Consider the following 15,101-nt stretch of genomic DNA (forward strand, 5'->3'; position numbering starts at 1 on the left):
CTCAGTTTCTTAATACACCCATGCACCCAAACACAGGGGTCAATATCAACCACTGTTACTAGGCCTTAACTTGCCCAGATATAATAATAATACTTTCAAGTGGTAGAGCTAAGATTAAACAGCTTTGCTCACAAAGCTAGTGCTGTCATTTTAATATATTCCTAGACAAGAGGGCTATAAGCAACTTGTAATGCTGGTAAAGTTAAGTAAATCCCAAGTAGGAATATCTGGGCGAAGAACAGTTTGAATTCAGTGATCAATTATCAGCTGTGTAACCCTGACCAAGTTACCATCTCTCCAAGCCTGATGAGCATGTGCACTATCCTGTAATCCCAGCCCTGGGGAGGTTCAAGCAGGAGGATCCTGGAAAGCACAAGTTCAAGACTAGCCTGGGCTACATAGTGAGACCTATCTCAGAAAAACAAAATGGTTTTTAATTCCTACATGATTTTTTTCAAGTAACTTCAGGTTTGAGTCTCTAGACCAGTAGCGGTGAACCTATGGCACACATGCCACAGCCTATCTGTTATCACTGAAAGCTCCAAAAGGGTCAAATTCACTGTTCTATATTATGTCTAGGTCCTGGATTAAATAAATTACCTGGCCAGATACCAAGAAAAGCATCTTGCCTGCCTACCCCCAATGCCATTATGTTCATGTAATTTCAAAGATGTTTCACTATTTTTCTACAGATGTTCGTTCAAAGCATGTCATTTTCTTTGGACAGCTGTTTGTTTTCTTGTACCTGTTCAGGCCTGTGATTCCTGGCTGGCTGTGTTCAGGAAAAGCCATGGACCCTTCACATAACACACACGGAAGCCATCCTCATCACAGAGTGCAGTTTATTTCTCAACACTCCCAAAGTATACAATGTAACAGTCCCTACTTTAACAGTGAGGACTCGGAAGCAGTTTTCTAACATTAAAAAAAAGATCAGTCACACGCACACATAGCAAAAGAATGTAAGGAGTTTTTATTAAGGTTCCCCTCTTTATTGATGTAACAATAAAAGTTCCACATTAACCATATTGTTTTATTTTTCACAATGGATATTTTCTTCAATCCCCTTTAAAATTAAGACATGTGTAAATAAATATATTCTTCCATATATAACTACTTCCCAAACCACAAAGGCCCTACCTACTTCCTGCTAATTTCTGTGGATACAATATCATTTACCTATTTTATCCAATATACAAAAATCCATGTTTTTATCAGCAGTTAAAACACACAGAGAACTTTAAAGGTTCTCAAATGACTTTGAAACAAGTCACCTAAAGAAAAATCACCAATATCTAAAACCTACTGGAATATGTGCTGCCAGAGAGCACCCAAAATCTTAAAAATTTCCTTATCCCAAGATTATTTACAGACTGAAATTCAAACTCTACATTGCCATCAATATGATTACATAAGAGTATATACAGAAGCCCTAGGAAAGATGTAATATTTCATTACATAATCTTTGTGATCAAGAAAATACTGCTTGCCTTCAAATAAATAGACATGGCAGATAAATAAATATGCTTAAAGATGATCATCTTCACAAATACACAGAGTATACGCACAAGGAACGAAAGGAAACATACTTGAGGTTTAAAATGACTCCAGAAGCGCTTGCACAAAGTTGCTAAAAGCAAGGGCAATACTCCTCTCTCGGGGTTTACTTATAAAAATATGGAGACTTGCTCCAGAAGGATTTCATCAGGGTGAATTGAGGATGCACAGAGCCATTAGAGGGGTCAGCAGGAGTAACTTTGGCCTACTGATGACAGCAACCACCCCACCAAATAATCAAGAAACATTTCAAAATAACCAAATGATACTGGTCAAAACCAATGTAACTGGTGCAAGTTGGCAGATTCAATTCTAACAGGCTTGGGAGCCAGGATAAAGCTGTGGTTGGTTTGTTGTAAAAAAACTTGTTTGTTGTACAAACCCACTTTGTCGACACAAATTACATTTATCTGACCTCCGCTTTTCTTCCAAATCCATTTTTACACTGAGTTAAGTAAGTACGCTATCTGTCCAATCCTGTTTCCATAAATGCCTTCTCTCTTCCCTCCTGTCATTGACGGTCCTCGCAAGTCCCTAGAGAGCTTCATCAATGTCAGCTCAAACAAGTAGCCTCTCAGCACAGCCCCGCCATGTCCCCACTTTCCTTCATCTTCTCTGAACTCAGTATGTCCCACCACACAAATACAGTTACAACAGAAAGTAAACACAGCCAAAATAAACATTCTAGTTTTTAAATAGAGGATTTATCCTAGAGGACTGTTCACTGAAATCAGACCAAGAAAGTCTTTGTGACCATGGCTCTAAAAAGGACCTATGTTAAAAAAGGCCATCTATTAAAATGGGCTAGTGCTGATATTTAAAATTCTACAATGACATTAAAAAAAGATACACATTAAACTAATAAGCAGTCTTTGACATTTATCATAAACCCTCTATAAAATATTGCACATGACAATCTTTTCCTTTTTTCCATAAGGGGAGCATAAAAAAGAAAACAAAACAAAAAAAGTGTCTATCGGACGGCAGGTGAAGTCTAAATGGGACATACAGCATCTGCAGTCCAAGCAGTGCCACAACTGTACGGGGCTGGGCACTGAAGGCCACACCAGGAAGAGCAAAGCTCCTCAATCACAAATTCCTGAGATAAGCGGGGACTGGCCGGGCATGTACACCACAGGTGGGGAGCCCACGCTACTGGAAGGGCTTCGGAAATGTGTTTCAAAGGAGCTTGGTGTGATTCCAATCACAGCATCGTTCTGAGGCACTTCGCCTTTCAAAAAGTCATCATCTTCATCCTCTATCACCTCCTAGGATACAAAATCCAGATTACCAATAAGACCACAGACAATGGTTTGAAAGCTTTCAAGAATTCCTTTCTTGGTAGGCACAGTGGTATGCACTCGAATTCCAACTACTTGGGAGGCTGAGGCAGGAGGATTATTTGAGGAGTTTAACACCAGCCTGGACAACACAACAGACCTCATCTCAAAACCAAAAAATCCTTCCCACAGGAATAGGCTAGTTGTTTTTTGTTTTTTGAAACAGGGTCTCACTATGTAGTTCAAGCTGGCCCTGAACTCACTGTGCTCGAGACTGTTCTAGAACTTGCGGCAATCCTCCTGTCTCAGCCTCCTGAACACTGGGATTATAGGCATGTGCCACCACGCCTGGCAGGAATGTGCTATTTCTATAAAGATGAAGGAAGATAAAATATCTTAATTTCAAAAATTTCCTTTGATACTTAGTTCGTTATTACAAATTACCCAAATTGCTCACCACACCTTAAATTATTTTGTTTAAAGATTGATTTTCAAACATTTTAATCTCTATGATGGCACATAACATAACATGGCATTCTTGCTCAGTGTTATAGCCTTTGTATCTAATCAGACTGAATGCCTGATCCCTGAGATGCAAGATATAAAGACAAAAACAAATTAAGCTTCCCAAAGATTACTTATGAAGCAAAGGAGACAGGGCAGGGGAAGGGGCAGCTCAGCGGTAGAGCACTGCAGCATACACAAGGCCCTGGCTTCCATCCTAGCACCAAAACAACAACAAAAAGAACATTAAGTCGGGTCTGGGCTTGTGCAAAGGTAAAATGAACACAGCACTAATAAAGCGTAACACTGCGACTGATCACATGACTGTGGCCTGTCTCCACAAGACTCTAAGGGGGTCCAGATTCATACATTTCCTTTTTATTTATTTATTTTTTGTCCTGGGGATTGAACTCGGGACCTTGCGCTTGTGAGGCAGGTGGCGGCACCACTGAGCTAAATCCCCAGGCCCATACATTTACCTTTTTAACAGGCTTCTTAAGCTCCTGAAGCTCTTCAGCACTCATGTCCTCCCACGTCTGGTAAATGGGATCGATGAATACCTTTGACCTGTCAAACAGGGGTCATGTTTCGGTCAGGCTGAACATTTCATCACAATCACATGTTATGCTTTTGTCTCACAAGATCCATTTTCCAATAATATCAAGAAAAGATTCTACGTAAGTACTGTAACTGATGTGGCTCTTTTTTTGTTGACTCCATTCACACCTACACGAGATTTCAAATGGCTATTGTCTCCCATATTTCAAGTGGAACTGTTTCCAACTACAAAGGGTGATCTAAACATAAACTGCATGTTAAAAATTTTTTTAAAAGGTTTTTTCCCCAGTACTAGGAATCGAACTCAGGACCTTGCGCTGGTAGGGTTCAAAGACACTCTAAATCTCAAATTTAGCAAAAGCAAGTATCTCTTACACTTAAGTGTCCTGACAGAGATGAAAATGGAAGGGTTGCAAACGTTGTGTTGTAATTTTAGACACTGCTCTTTTTATTATTTAAAAAAAATTTTTGTACCTCGGATTGAACTCAGGACCTTGATTTTTTTAAAAGGTTTTTTCCCCAGTACTAGGAATCGAACTCAGGACCTTGCGCTGGTAGGGTTCAAAGACACTCTAAATCTCAAATTTAGCAAAAGCAAGTATCTCTTACAGTTAGCCTCCCTGCTGCTACTTGGTACAAAGGCCCTGGGTTCAGTCCCACAACCACAACCACAACCACAAAAGTGTACCCCAGGACTGACAAGGAAGCAAGCAGACTGTCACTTCACACACAGTTGTGAAGTTATAAATCTAAATCTTTCTAAAGGGCAACTTTATAATTCATGAAGCAAAAACTCTTTGATGGATTAACTGTAATGCCAGGGATTTATCACAAGGAAATAACTGAAGATAGATGTGTAGAATTTCATTATGCTATTATTTAGAATAGCGAAAAAAGAGACCACTTAAATCCATGTGATCAAAAACCAAAAATCTTTAGGCTGGGCTGGGGATTTAGCTCAGTGATTCCACTGCCTGCCTCACAAGTTCAAGGTCCCAAGTTTGATCCCCAGTACCACAAAAACCCAAAACAAAACAAAAAGCAAACAAACAAAAATACTTTAGGCTAGGATAGGGGAATAAGACATAACCCCAGGTACTTAGGAAGCTGAGGCAGAAGGATTACCAGTGTGAAGCCAGCCTGGGCAACTTGAGACCCTGTCATAAAATAAAATAAGTCTGAGATGTAGTTCGGTAGTAGAGCACTTGCCTGGCAAGCATGAGGCCCTGGGCTCAGCCCGCAAACACTGGGGATTAAAAAAAACTGTTTAAGATTATGAGAGCATAGTCACAATTCCATACAGGCGGGTTATGAAACACTGTTTACTGTGATTCTCTCAAATCCATCAGATTTATCTAGGACTAAGGATGTGGTTTAAGGGTAGAATGCTTGCCTAGCATGCACAAGGCCCTAGGTGTGATCCCTAGCACCTAAATAATCCATCAATAAAGTCATACACACACACGTGCTAACAGATAAGAAAAACACATCAACATGCTAAGAACGACTTTTGACTAGTGGGAAAAAAAAAACTGTTTAAGATTATGAGAGCATAGTCACAATTCCGTAGAGGCAGGTTATGAAACACTGTTTACTGTGATTCTCTCAAATCCATCAGATTTATCTAGGACGAAGGATGTGGTTTAAGGGTAGAATGCTTGCCTAGCATGCACGAGGCCCTAGGTGCGATCCCTAGCACCTAAATAATCCATCAATAAAGTCATACATACACACATGCTAACAGATAAGAAAAACACATCAACATGCTAAGAACGACTTTTGACTAGTGGGAATGTGGCTGTTTAAACTGTCCTTATCCTTCTTCTCATACTTTCCAAATTTTCTCTAATCAGTTTGGTATGGGGATCAAACTTGGGACCTTGCACTTGCGAGGCAGGCGGCAACAACACTGAGCTAAAAATCCCTGGCCCAACATGTCTTATTTTTTAAAGAGAAAAACAATAGCAGGGTCAACCAGATTCAAGTCTTGTTAGGCCAAATAACGAGCCTCTTCATTAAATCTTAGCAAAGCACATAGATGAAGACTTTGGCTTTTTTTCATGGCAAAGTGACTAGGCTATTTCGTGAGAACAAGCAGCGTACTGGTTTGCCCAGCACACCCCAGCACCTGGCACAAGCAGAGATTCTCTAAATTAAACGTGTTACACCAAGGACCATGCTGCAAAGCCTACTACTGAGCCATTTTAAAAATATTTCTGAAATGCTTTATTCTTTCGACCAGTATACATTATATTAAATATAGAATTTCCTTAAAAATTAATAAATCTGAGTTTCCCTATTAGACCACTATGATGGAGGGAAAATACCTGGCTCCTTTGACTTTTTACATTTACCCAAGTTCCAAGCAGATGCTCATATTTAGGTTCTGTGCTCTGTGCAAGCTGTGACGGCTTTCACAAATTGTGTAGCACTGCAAAGCTGATCACTGCAGCCATATAAATTGCGTTTGCCTTGCTTCCCTTTAGTGTAGACCTTGTGTTTGCGAGGCAGGCGGGGTGCCACTGAGCTAAATCCCCAGCCCCAACAAGATTTTGATACTCAATGTAGACGCCTCCTCCCACCACAAAAGCAATTGCCTCTTGGAATAGATTTTTTTTTTTTTTTGGTTATTGAGACAGGGTGTCACTGTAGTTGAGACTGACCTGGAACTCACTTCGTAGCCCAGGCTGGTCTCGAACTCACAGGGATCCTCCTGCCTCAGCCTCCCCAGTGCTGGGATTACAGGCATGCGCCACCACGCCCGGCTGGAATGGATTTTTGTTTCTTCAAATTGAGCTGTCACTGCCTCATGGCATAATTTTGAGATCCAGTCATCAGTTTCAGGTTTGACATCATCTCTGTGAGACTGTCTGAAATATGAGTAAAAGGGAGATTCTGCTGTTTCAATATGAGGTTCTTCACTCTTCCCGTCACAAACTATGATCCTGTATTCACAACTCGTGATAAGAGACCCACTGGTTTAGCTGTGGTGTTGCCATAGCTGGTAGGAGCCAAGGCCATCTCAGTCAAAGCCTTCCACTGTTTGATACATTATAAAGGGTTATGGCTACATCCTGCATCTCTTAAAGCTTTTTTATATTGCTCCAAATCAGCTTCAGAAGGTGCTTGCTGTGTGCCTATGTAACACATAACAAACAGCCAGGGCCGGGGATTTAGCTCAATGGTTCCACTGCCTGCCTCGCAAGCACAAGGTCCTAAGTTCAATCCCCACTACCAAAAAAAGAAAAAAAGCAAAAAAAGACCAAGCCCATTTGAAATGAAATCACAAAACAACCTTTCCATTACTTTCCCAATTAAAAAATTTCTTACCAATGTTCTTTCTGATTTTCTAACAAACGGAAACTTTTCTACCAGTATTGGCATAAGAAACCACGGTGTCCTATTAAAAAAAAAATCCTTATTAACTGGATTTCCTAGGAAGATATTATTTCCATTCTAAGAGCAAACATGGATAGGTACAGGAGGCAAACCAGAATCCCTACCGCAAGCAAGTAAAAGTAAATGTACAGTTTCAGAGAACATCTATAGCAGCTTAAAGAAAAATAAGTGTTACTAACTTTGATACTAACAGCAAATCAAAGGGGGGGGGTCCTTCTGCAAAAATTTAACACAACTTTTGTTTAAAAGCTAAGCATTTCCCACCATACATACATGATTTTTAAAAAGAGGGAAAAGATCATCAATGTGGGTTTTTTTTAAATTGACATATAAACCTACAGAGGGAACTAGAAGTCCACCCCTCCAAAGAAACTCACAAACCTGCAAAGCTTTTCTTAGAACTGCAATTTTTATTCATATGGCATGACACAAATTCATATGGGGTTTCTCAGTGAAAATATTTGGATATCATATCTGTTGAAGATGAAAGCAAAATTCTAACCACTATACAGAAGCGGGGAGAATCCACGTATAAAAAATAATGAAAGAATGAATAGAAAATAGAAACACCATTTTTAGTAAAACTTGATGTTTCAACCATATACTGCTAAAACACAGCATATAAGGCAAGTTTTGATGCTATGACCATTTTATAATTTTCTACTAATATATATATATATATTTTTGCAGTGCTAGAGATTGAATCCAGGGCTTTTTGCACATACTAAGCAAGCACTCTCACAGCCCCAACCCCAGAATTTTCTTAAGAAAAACACAACATAATTCAAAGTAACAAAAGTATACTCACGATGGGACATATCTTGCTATTATTTGCAATGCTCTATGACATGTGTCAAAAAGTGCAGGAAGATCTGTAAGGAGAAAGTTCAGAGAGTATGAACATCAAAACAAAATTGAAAACTGAAAAATCATTATGTTGGAAGCTAAAAACACTTGCTAAGCAAAACTGGGCAGTTTCTCAGATAAATATTTTAAGATTAAAAAAAGAAATATTTTAAGATTTTTCTCTACAACTATCAAGGAAGACAAAATGGACTCATTATCTTAGTAACACATTTAGTGCAACTGTGTATCACAAAGACTTTACCAAAAGCTACATCTGTTGCCATCTATTTACTGAACCAGAAGTCAGTATGTTTTATTATTCAGCCCATATTCTCTAGATATAGGAGGCCTTATAGCTATGCTTTAATTCTTTTATACTTACTATCATCTTCATCATCCGAATCTGAAACATCTATGTCACCTTCCTTAGTGATCACTCGAGCTTTTGGGGGGAAAAATATGTTATTTTTCTGAACAATGAGCAATTACACACAAAAAAGCAGTTTTTTCAGTTCAAATTCAGTAGAATGATTATATTGCTGGGGGTGGGGAGTACAACTTGATATATTTTTTAAGAAGATACATTTTCCTAGATAAGTTCTAAGACTGTCAGAGGTTCAATACAGCAAACTGGAATCCATTAAGAATTAATAATAAATTTAAATTAGCTACAGATGAATCTAGTTACCTCCCTCGGGGACAGATATCTACCAGAATGCCAACATGCATCCCAGAACCTTCTATTTAGCAAAATCTCCAAACTGACCAACTTCTCTGAATAAAGAAATTTAAAAAACAAAACCCCCAAACACCACATGCACTCCCACTTCTTGCCGGTGACATCGGGTGCTGCCTCAGCACTCTGCCAGCAAGGCAGCTATCACCAGGTGCAGGTCCTTGACCTGGGACCCGAAAAGTGAGCCAAAACACACCTTTTTCCCTTACAACAACAAAAGAAGAGCGGAAAGGGAGGAAAAAGGGGAAGGTTGGAGACAGAAGGGAAAAAAAACAAGTCAAAGAGTAACCACTCACGAGGTACAAAATGAGAAGCAATCATGCTGAGACAGAGTCTAAGGAAGACAGTCTGTGCTGACACCAGATTACCAAGAAAAGCCAAATACTCCTCCACCACTGTTTGACTTCTGTTCAACCAAGGCAACCTCTAGAGTCGGGAGAAGAAGAACATTTCACTGATGTAAACTATTTCCAAAGTACAGAGCCACCTCCTAGTCGTGGAAATAAAGAACTTACCAACAAAATGCTGATAAGGTGCTCAAAGTCTTGCGTCAAGTATGTGATAGAAGTGCGGAATTCTAGCAGCAAGTTAAGGATCTGGTCATCCTTTAATTAAATACAGAGAAGAACTTTCAAAATCAAAATATCCTCTGAAGTCACAGAAAATAATATATCATCCGTTGGGGGTAGTGGCAAAGGTGAATAACCTGAGGTACTTGGGAGACTGGGGCAGGAGAATCACAAAATCGGGGCCAGCTTGGGCAACTTAGCAAAACACTGCCTTAAAATTTAAAAGAAATTTAAACCTGGTAGAGTGGTGCACGCCTAGAATCTCAGCCCTAGGGAGTTAAAGGCCAGTCTACATTACAAAGCAAGACCCCGTTTCAAAAAAAAGAAATTATATATATTAGAAGAGTACATATGTACCTCAGTTGTAGATAACTTGCCTTGCCTAGCAGGCTTAAACTCAGATTTCCAGCCCCAGCAATGATAATATTCATATATATATATATTTATATATATTTATATAGCCCCAGCAATAATATTTAAATTAGGTGGGAAAAATAAACTTGCAATTATGTAAAAATTGAGTACCAAACATGTCATGAGAAACTTTTCTGTTTTAAAGAAAGATAACCTAATAACATCAGGACTTGTTTGTTTGGTACTAAGGGATCAAACCTTGGTCCTACACACTGAGCTACATCCCAGCCCTTTTTTATTTTGAGACAATTCTCACTAAATTCCTAAATGGCTCAGATTAGCTATGAGGATCCTCCTGCCTCAGCTTCCTAGAGTGCTGAGATCACAGGCACGCACCTCCACACCCATCTGACACTTGCAAGGTAAGCATGGTGCCATGGAGCTAAATCTGCCCCCTACCCCTCCCTGGAACTTTTTAAACTGCAGAATTTTAGCATATTCAAATACCAGAAGTTCAGAGGAGCCATAACTGTCTACGTTTTCTTTATATTCAAGACACCTGACTAGTGAACTAAAGTTCTCCTAAACCCAACCTGCAGCTGATTTAAACACATTAGGATATGTTTGCATAAATAATGGCTCTAGGACAGAGGATGTAGCTCAATGATAGTGTCTACCTAGCATTCATGAGGTCCTGGGTTCGATTCCCAACAACACAAAATACTATTACTGTTTCCATTCCACCATGAAATATTTTTCTGATAAGATCACTGTTTTAAAAATTTTAAGTGACATGAGAAAAACTGCTTTTTAAAAAAAGCCCTGTATAAAATATATTATCATAAGCGTAAAATGAAACATCTTTGGGTGGTGTTACTAGGATCAAACTGAGAGTCTTGCGACATAAACTAACTACACCCCAGCCCCCAAAAGACATCATTTATATCGATGCAAATATAACACACACAGAGGAAAAAATTATAAGGAAAAAGTCCAGTTTGTGAAAGAATACGGTTAATGCTGAGTAAGACAAGTAAGGGAAAGAGGCAAATAAAAGCAATCTAGTGTTACACCAAAAACAAAAGGTTGTGAAAGAGTACTATTTAGTGAGAACATACCACATGTGAAGCAGTGTTTTAAACTGTTTTTGTTTTGTTTTGCGATACGGTCTCAAAATAGGCCTCGAACTCACTATGTACCTGAGGCTGGCCTTGAATTTGCAGTGATCCTACTGCCTCAGCCTCCGGAGTGCTGGGATTACAGGCATGAGCCACCATGCCCAGTGTATCTTTTTCTAATCCAAAAAACTCTGGCATATGACTAGTTATTCTCATTTTAGAGTAGAGGAATCTGACATTGAGAGAGATTAATAAACAACTTGCCCAACCAAAAGACTATTAAAGGGCCAGGTTCACACCTTCCTACCAGATCAAGGCTATGTTCCACCTCCTCTCCACAATGCCTTGCTCCATGTAGAGAAGAGGTGCCACCTTTGCCCCACCTTCATCTAACTAATTGCTGCTTTCCATGTTATCTATACAATAGACTTCTACAGGCTTGATGGTTTTCTGAGGAAACCCCAAGTAAACAGCCGGAAAATGAAATAAGTCATAATTCATTTGCACTGTTAACTTCATAATGCCCACAACCACTAAGAATAACATTAAGCCTGATGTAATGGCAAACACCTGTAACCCCAGCACTCTAGGAGATAGAAGCAGGAGGACTGCAAGTTCAAGCCCAACCTGGACAACTTAACAAGACCCTGTCTCAAAATAAAAAATGAAGAGATACAAATACAAAGGCCCTGGATTCAATCCGTAGTACCACAAAAAGGGAAGGAGTGGGGGAGAATAACACTAATAGCAGCTCTTGAGACCTAGGGCACAGAAGAGACTTGTATCGCCTGCCTCACAAGTGCAAGGAGTGGCGTTCGATCCCTGGTACCAACAAAACAATAACAACAACAACAACAAAAAATAACAATGAGAGCCGGGCGTGGAGGCTGAGGCAGGAGGATCACTGTGAGCTCGAGACCAGCCTGGGCTACATAGTGAGTCCCAGGTCAGTCTCAACTATATAGTGAGACCCTTTCTCAAAAAAAAAAAAAAACCGAGTAAAATGCAACCAATTCTTTTTCCACTTAAAAAAGGTACAAGGGCTGGAGAGGAAAAAAAATAACCCCATGATAAAGTAAACCAGTCATAGACTCTGATGCTTTGGTAGTGAATTGTTGTTAGGAGCAAACTAATTGCAACACTCCTCTGAAGCAGACACACACCCAGTACCCAGTATGAGTCTTAGTATGCCAAGAATCTGCTGCCATAAACTTTGGTGGAACACAAAGAAATTAGTCTTTGTACCTGAAGGAAGGGGAGAGTCAGGGACAGCTTTAAAGAGGAAGTGATGCCTCAGCTGCCTTTCAATAGTAACAGTATTTTCTGGGGGTTACATTCCTTACAGAGGAAAAAGCACACTTGTGTTTGTGAAAACAGAAAGTAGTTCGGGATGCCTACAGTTGTGGTGCAAAACCTACGTATGGCGTGTGTGGTATCTGTTTTTCTTTTAAACCAGAAGATGTTAATGTGTTGTTTTTTTAAAAACTAAAACCTCAGCATTTAGGTATATTTGCAATAAATAAGTGGGTTTTCGGTTGCAGTTTAGGCACTTCTCTCTAAAAGGTTGACCCTCAGTGGCCTAGAGTGTAAGGTGAGTAAGTCAAGACATAAATATTGTGAGCAAAGAAGCACAGAGAGCAACAGAGGATCTTGTGAGCCAGATACATAATTTAAGAAAGATCTTTCGGACACCATTGCGTATGTCTGCAACCATAGCACTTGGGAGGCTGAGGCAGGAGGACCACAGTGAGTTCAAGGCCAGTCTGAATTACATAGCAAAACCTTGCCTCAAAAGACAAACAAAAGAAAGATCTGCCAGCAGTGTGGGCAATGGACTGAATGAACACAGCACTATGAGCTTAAGACAAATCTTCACTGAAGTGGACACTGCAAGTAGGTGTGAAAGAGTACTTTTGTAGATTATAGTAACGATGTTAATAATAGGATTGCAAGTTTCAGTCTGGTCTCCAAATTTAAAAAGGTGTATGAGTGGGGGGAGGAGGAGACAGGGATGTAGCTCAGTACAAAGACTTTGAATACTACTACCAATAGCTGAAAGAACGAGCCAGCCCTTGGTCACACTGCTAGTAAGGGAGGGAAGCAAAGTAGCTAGAGACCCTGCTCAAACAAAGTGGATACAGACCTCGTCTACAGAGAAAAGTCACATGCAAAGGCAAAATGATGAACTGGGCAAAAGGTGGGCCAGGCATGGTAGTACATACCTGTAATCCCAACACTCAGGAGGCTGAGGCAGAAGGATCGCTGCAAGTTCGAGGCCAGCCTGAGCTACACAGTGAGGTCAAGGCCAGCCTAAACTACATATCAAAACCCTGTTTCCTGGGCCAGGATTTAGCTCAGCGGTGCTACACTTGCCTTGCAAACGCAAGGGCCTGAGTTCAATCCCCAGTAACAAAACCAAAACCAAAACCAAAAAATGTGGCAAATTCAGGAAATACAATTATCTAGTGGAAATCAACATAGAAAATATGTTGTAAACTGTGCTTAGAAGTTTAACTCTTCATTCTTCCACAGACACAAAGTGCTTTTAGTAAGAGAAAGACATGTCTAGACTTGTATTCCAGCAAGATGGGTCAGGTTATACTTTGGGGATAAATCCAGAGCAGGACAGAACCTAGAGACCACTAAAGAATTATTGGAAGAATCCAGACAAGAGCATCAGCAACACAAAACACTTAAAAGACACCCCCACAAAAGATTTGGTGAATGAATAGATATGAGTTCAATCCCTGTACCACACACACAAAAATTCCACTGAAATCAGCATGTAAGGAATCACGGATAACCTTTGTCAGGCTAATTACAGCAGTCATAATGACAGTGAACTCAAATTTAAAAGAAACGAGGAAGTAGACAGGCTTGATGGCCCACGCCTGTGATCCCAGCACTCAGGAGGTTGAGACAGGAGGACAGCTGTCTGAGGCCAGCAGAAGCTACATAATGAGTTTAAGTCCAACCTGAACTACATAGCAAGACCCTATCTAAAAAAAGAAAAAGAAATAAAGACATGCAGATTATCAACAAAAACAAAGTAACAACTAACAGTTATAAAGTCCTTACTTTGGGTCAGAAGCTATTCTAAGTGATTCTGGTATATAATCTCACTGAATCTGCTTTTTAAAAATTTTTACGTTTACTTAAAATTTATTTTAAATCTCCATGTTGAAAAAACTTTCCATCGCTTTCTTGCTTTTCCAACAACCCTATCATCCACCCACTAAATGCCAGCAGCACCCCTCCCTCCCAGTTGTGACAACAAAAATGTTTCCAGTCACTGCCAATCAACCCCAAAGGAGTCAAACTGCCCCTGGTTGGGAATCACTGGGTTAAAATCTGAAACCTTGGAGAAAGCAAGCTGTACAGGACAGAATAGGACCTAACGCGCAAACAGTGCCTTGTACAAAGTGCCAGTAACTCTGCTTTGTTACCTGTCAAACAAAAATTACCTTTATGTCTGGATCTGACAGCTGGTTCTTCAACAAAAGTCATCTGTTTCACCCTGAACAAGAAGGAGGTAAAAATTAAATGTTTGCTTTGGTTGCCTGTTAAAACAATAGCAGGACTTTCTGGTTTTTTTGTTTCAAGACAGGGTCAAACTCTGTAATTCAGGCTGGCCTTGAGCTCACTGTGTATTCCAGGCTGGCCTCGAACTTGGGGTGATTCTCCTGCCTTAGCCTTTTAAGTGCTAAACAGCAGAATTTCTAACTACTAACTCCTTCTAACTCTTAACATCTAATGAAATTGCACAGGGAACCTTGTAACTTTCATACATCCCTTGTGATTACAAAATCATGACTATAACAATTTTAAAACTCATGTTAGTGGAGCCAGGGGTGTTGGGGGAAAATGCCATTCATATTTACCTATAGCTGTGTACTGACATTTAAATATTATAGTTGCTATTCTTTTTTTTCCACAAGCAGCGCTGGGGATCACACTCAAGGACTTCACACTGAGCTACACCCCCAGCCCTTAATGTGCTACCACACCTTACACACATTTTCTGATGTGTATCCTTTTTTAAAAAATTTATTTTCTGGTACTAGGGATTAACCCCAGGGCCTATGGCACATGCAGACCGGCGATTTAGCTCAGTGGTTCTGCCGCCTGCTTCACAAGCGCAAGAACCCAAATTCGAGCCATGGTACCAAAAAAAAAAAAA

The 15,101-nt window shown here is 39.9% G+C and overlaps 1 protein-coding gene across 2 annotated transcripts; it reads right to left on the reverse strand.

Moving 5' to 3' along the window:
• Window positions 1-559: 559 nt before the first annotated feature.
• Rrn3 (RRN3 homolog, RNA polymerase I transcription factor) lies at window positions 560-14,440 on the reverse strand. Of its 2 annotated transcripts, XM_010614568.3 has the most exons (7): window positions 14,386-14,440; window positions 9,396-9,485; window positions 9,177-9,306; window positions 8,527-8,586; window positions 8,107-8,170; window positions 3,821-3,908; window positions 560-2,825 (listed from the first exon to the last, which is right to left on the reverse strand). In XM_010614568.3, the coding sequence occupies exons 3-7, from the start codon at window positions 9,199-9,201 to the stop codon at window positions 2,643-2,645; spliced, it is 420 nt and encodes a 139-aa protein (XP_010612870.1). In that variant the 5' UTR covers window positions 9,202-9,306; window positions 9,396-9,485; window positions 14,386-14,440; the 3' UTR covers window positions 560-2,642. The 2 variants fall into 2 exon arrangements, with proteins under 2 accessions (XP_010612870.1, XP_010612869.1); XM_010614567.3 differs by having other exon boundaries at window positions 9,177-9,485.
• Window positions 14,441-15,101: the final 661 nt, after the last annotated feature.

The sequence above is a fragment of the Fukomys damarensis genome, unplaced genomic scaffold, assembly GCF_012274545.1.
Source record: "Fukomys damarensis isolate Sample0158 unplaced genomic scaffold, DMR_v1.0_HiC HiC_scaffold_34, whole genome shotgun sequence".
Classification (NCBI taxonomy): Eukaryota; Metazoa; Chordata; class Mammalia; order Rodentia; family Bathyergidae; genus Fukomys; species Fukomys damarensis.

What these genes read in the sequence shown, in the direction of transcription:
- Rrn3 (XM_010614568.3), bottom strand. Translation starts at nt 9,201, where the DNA reads ATGATTGCTTCTCATTTTGTACCTC. An exon ending in TTCGGATGATGAAGATGATA is followed by an intron (nt 8,171 to 8,526) that starts GTAAGTATAAAA and finishes TTCTCCTTACAG; the next exon opens with ATCTTCCTGCACTTTTTGAC. An exon ending in TTAAGAAGCCTGTTAAAAAG is followed by an intron (nt 2,826 to 3,820) that starts GTAAATGTATGG and finishes TTTGTATCCTAG; the next exon opens with GAGGTGATAGAGGATGAAGA.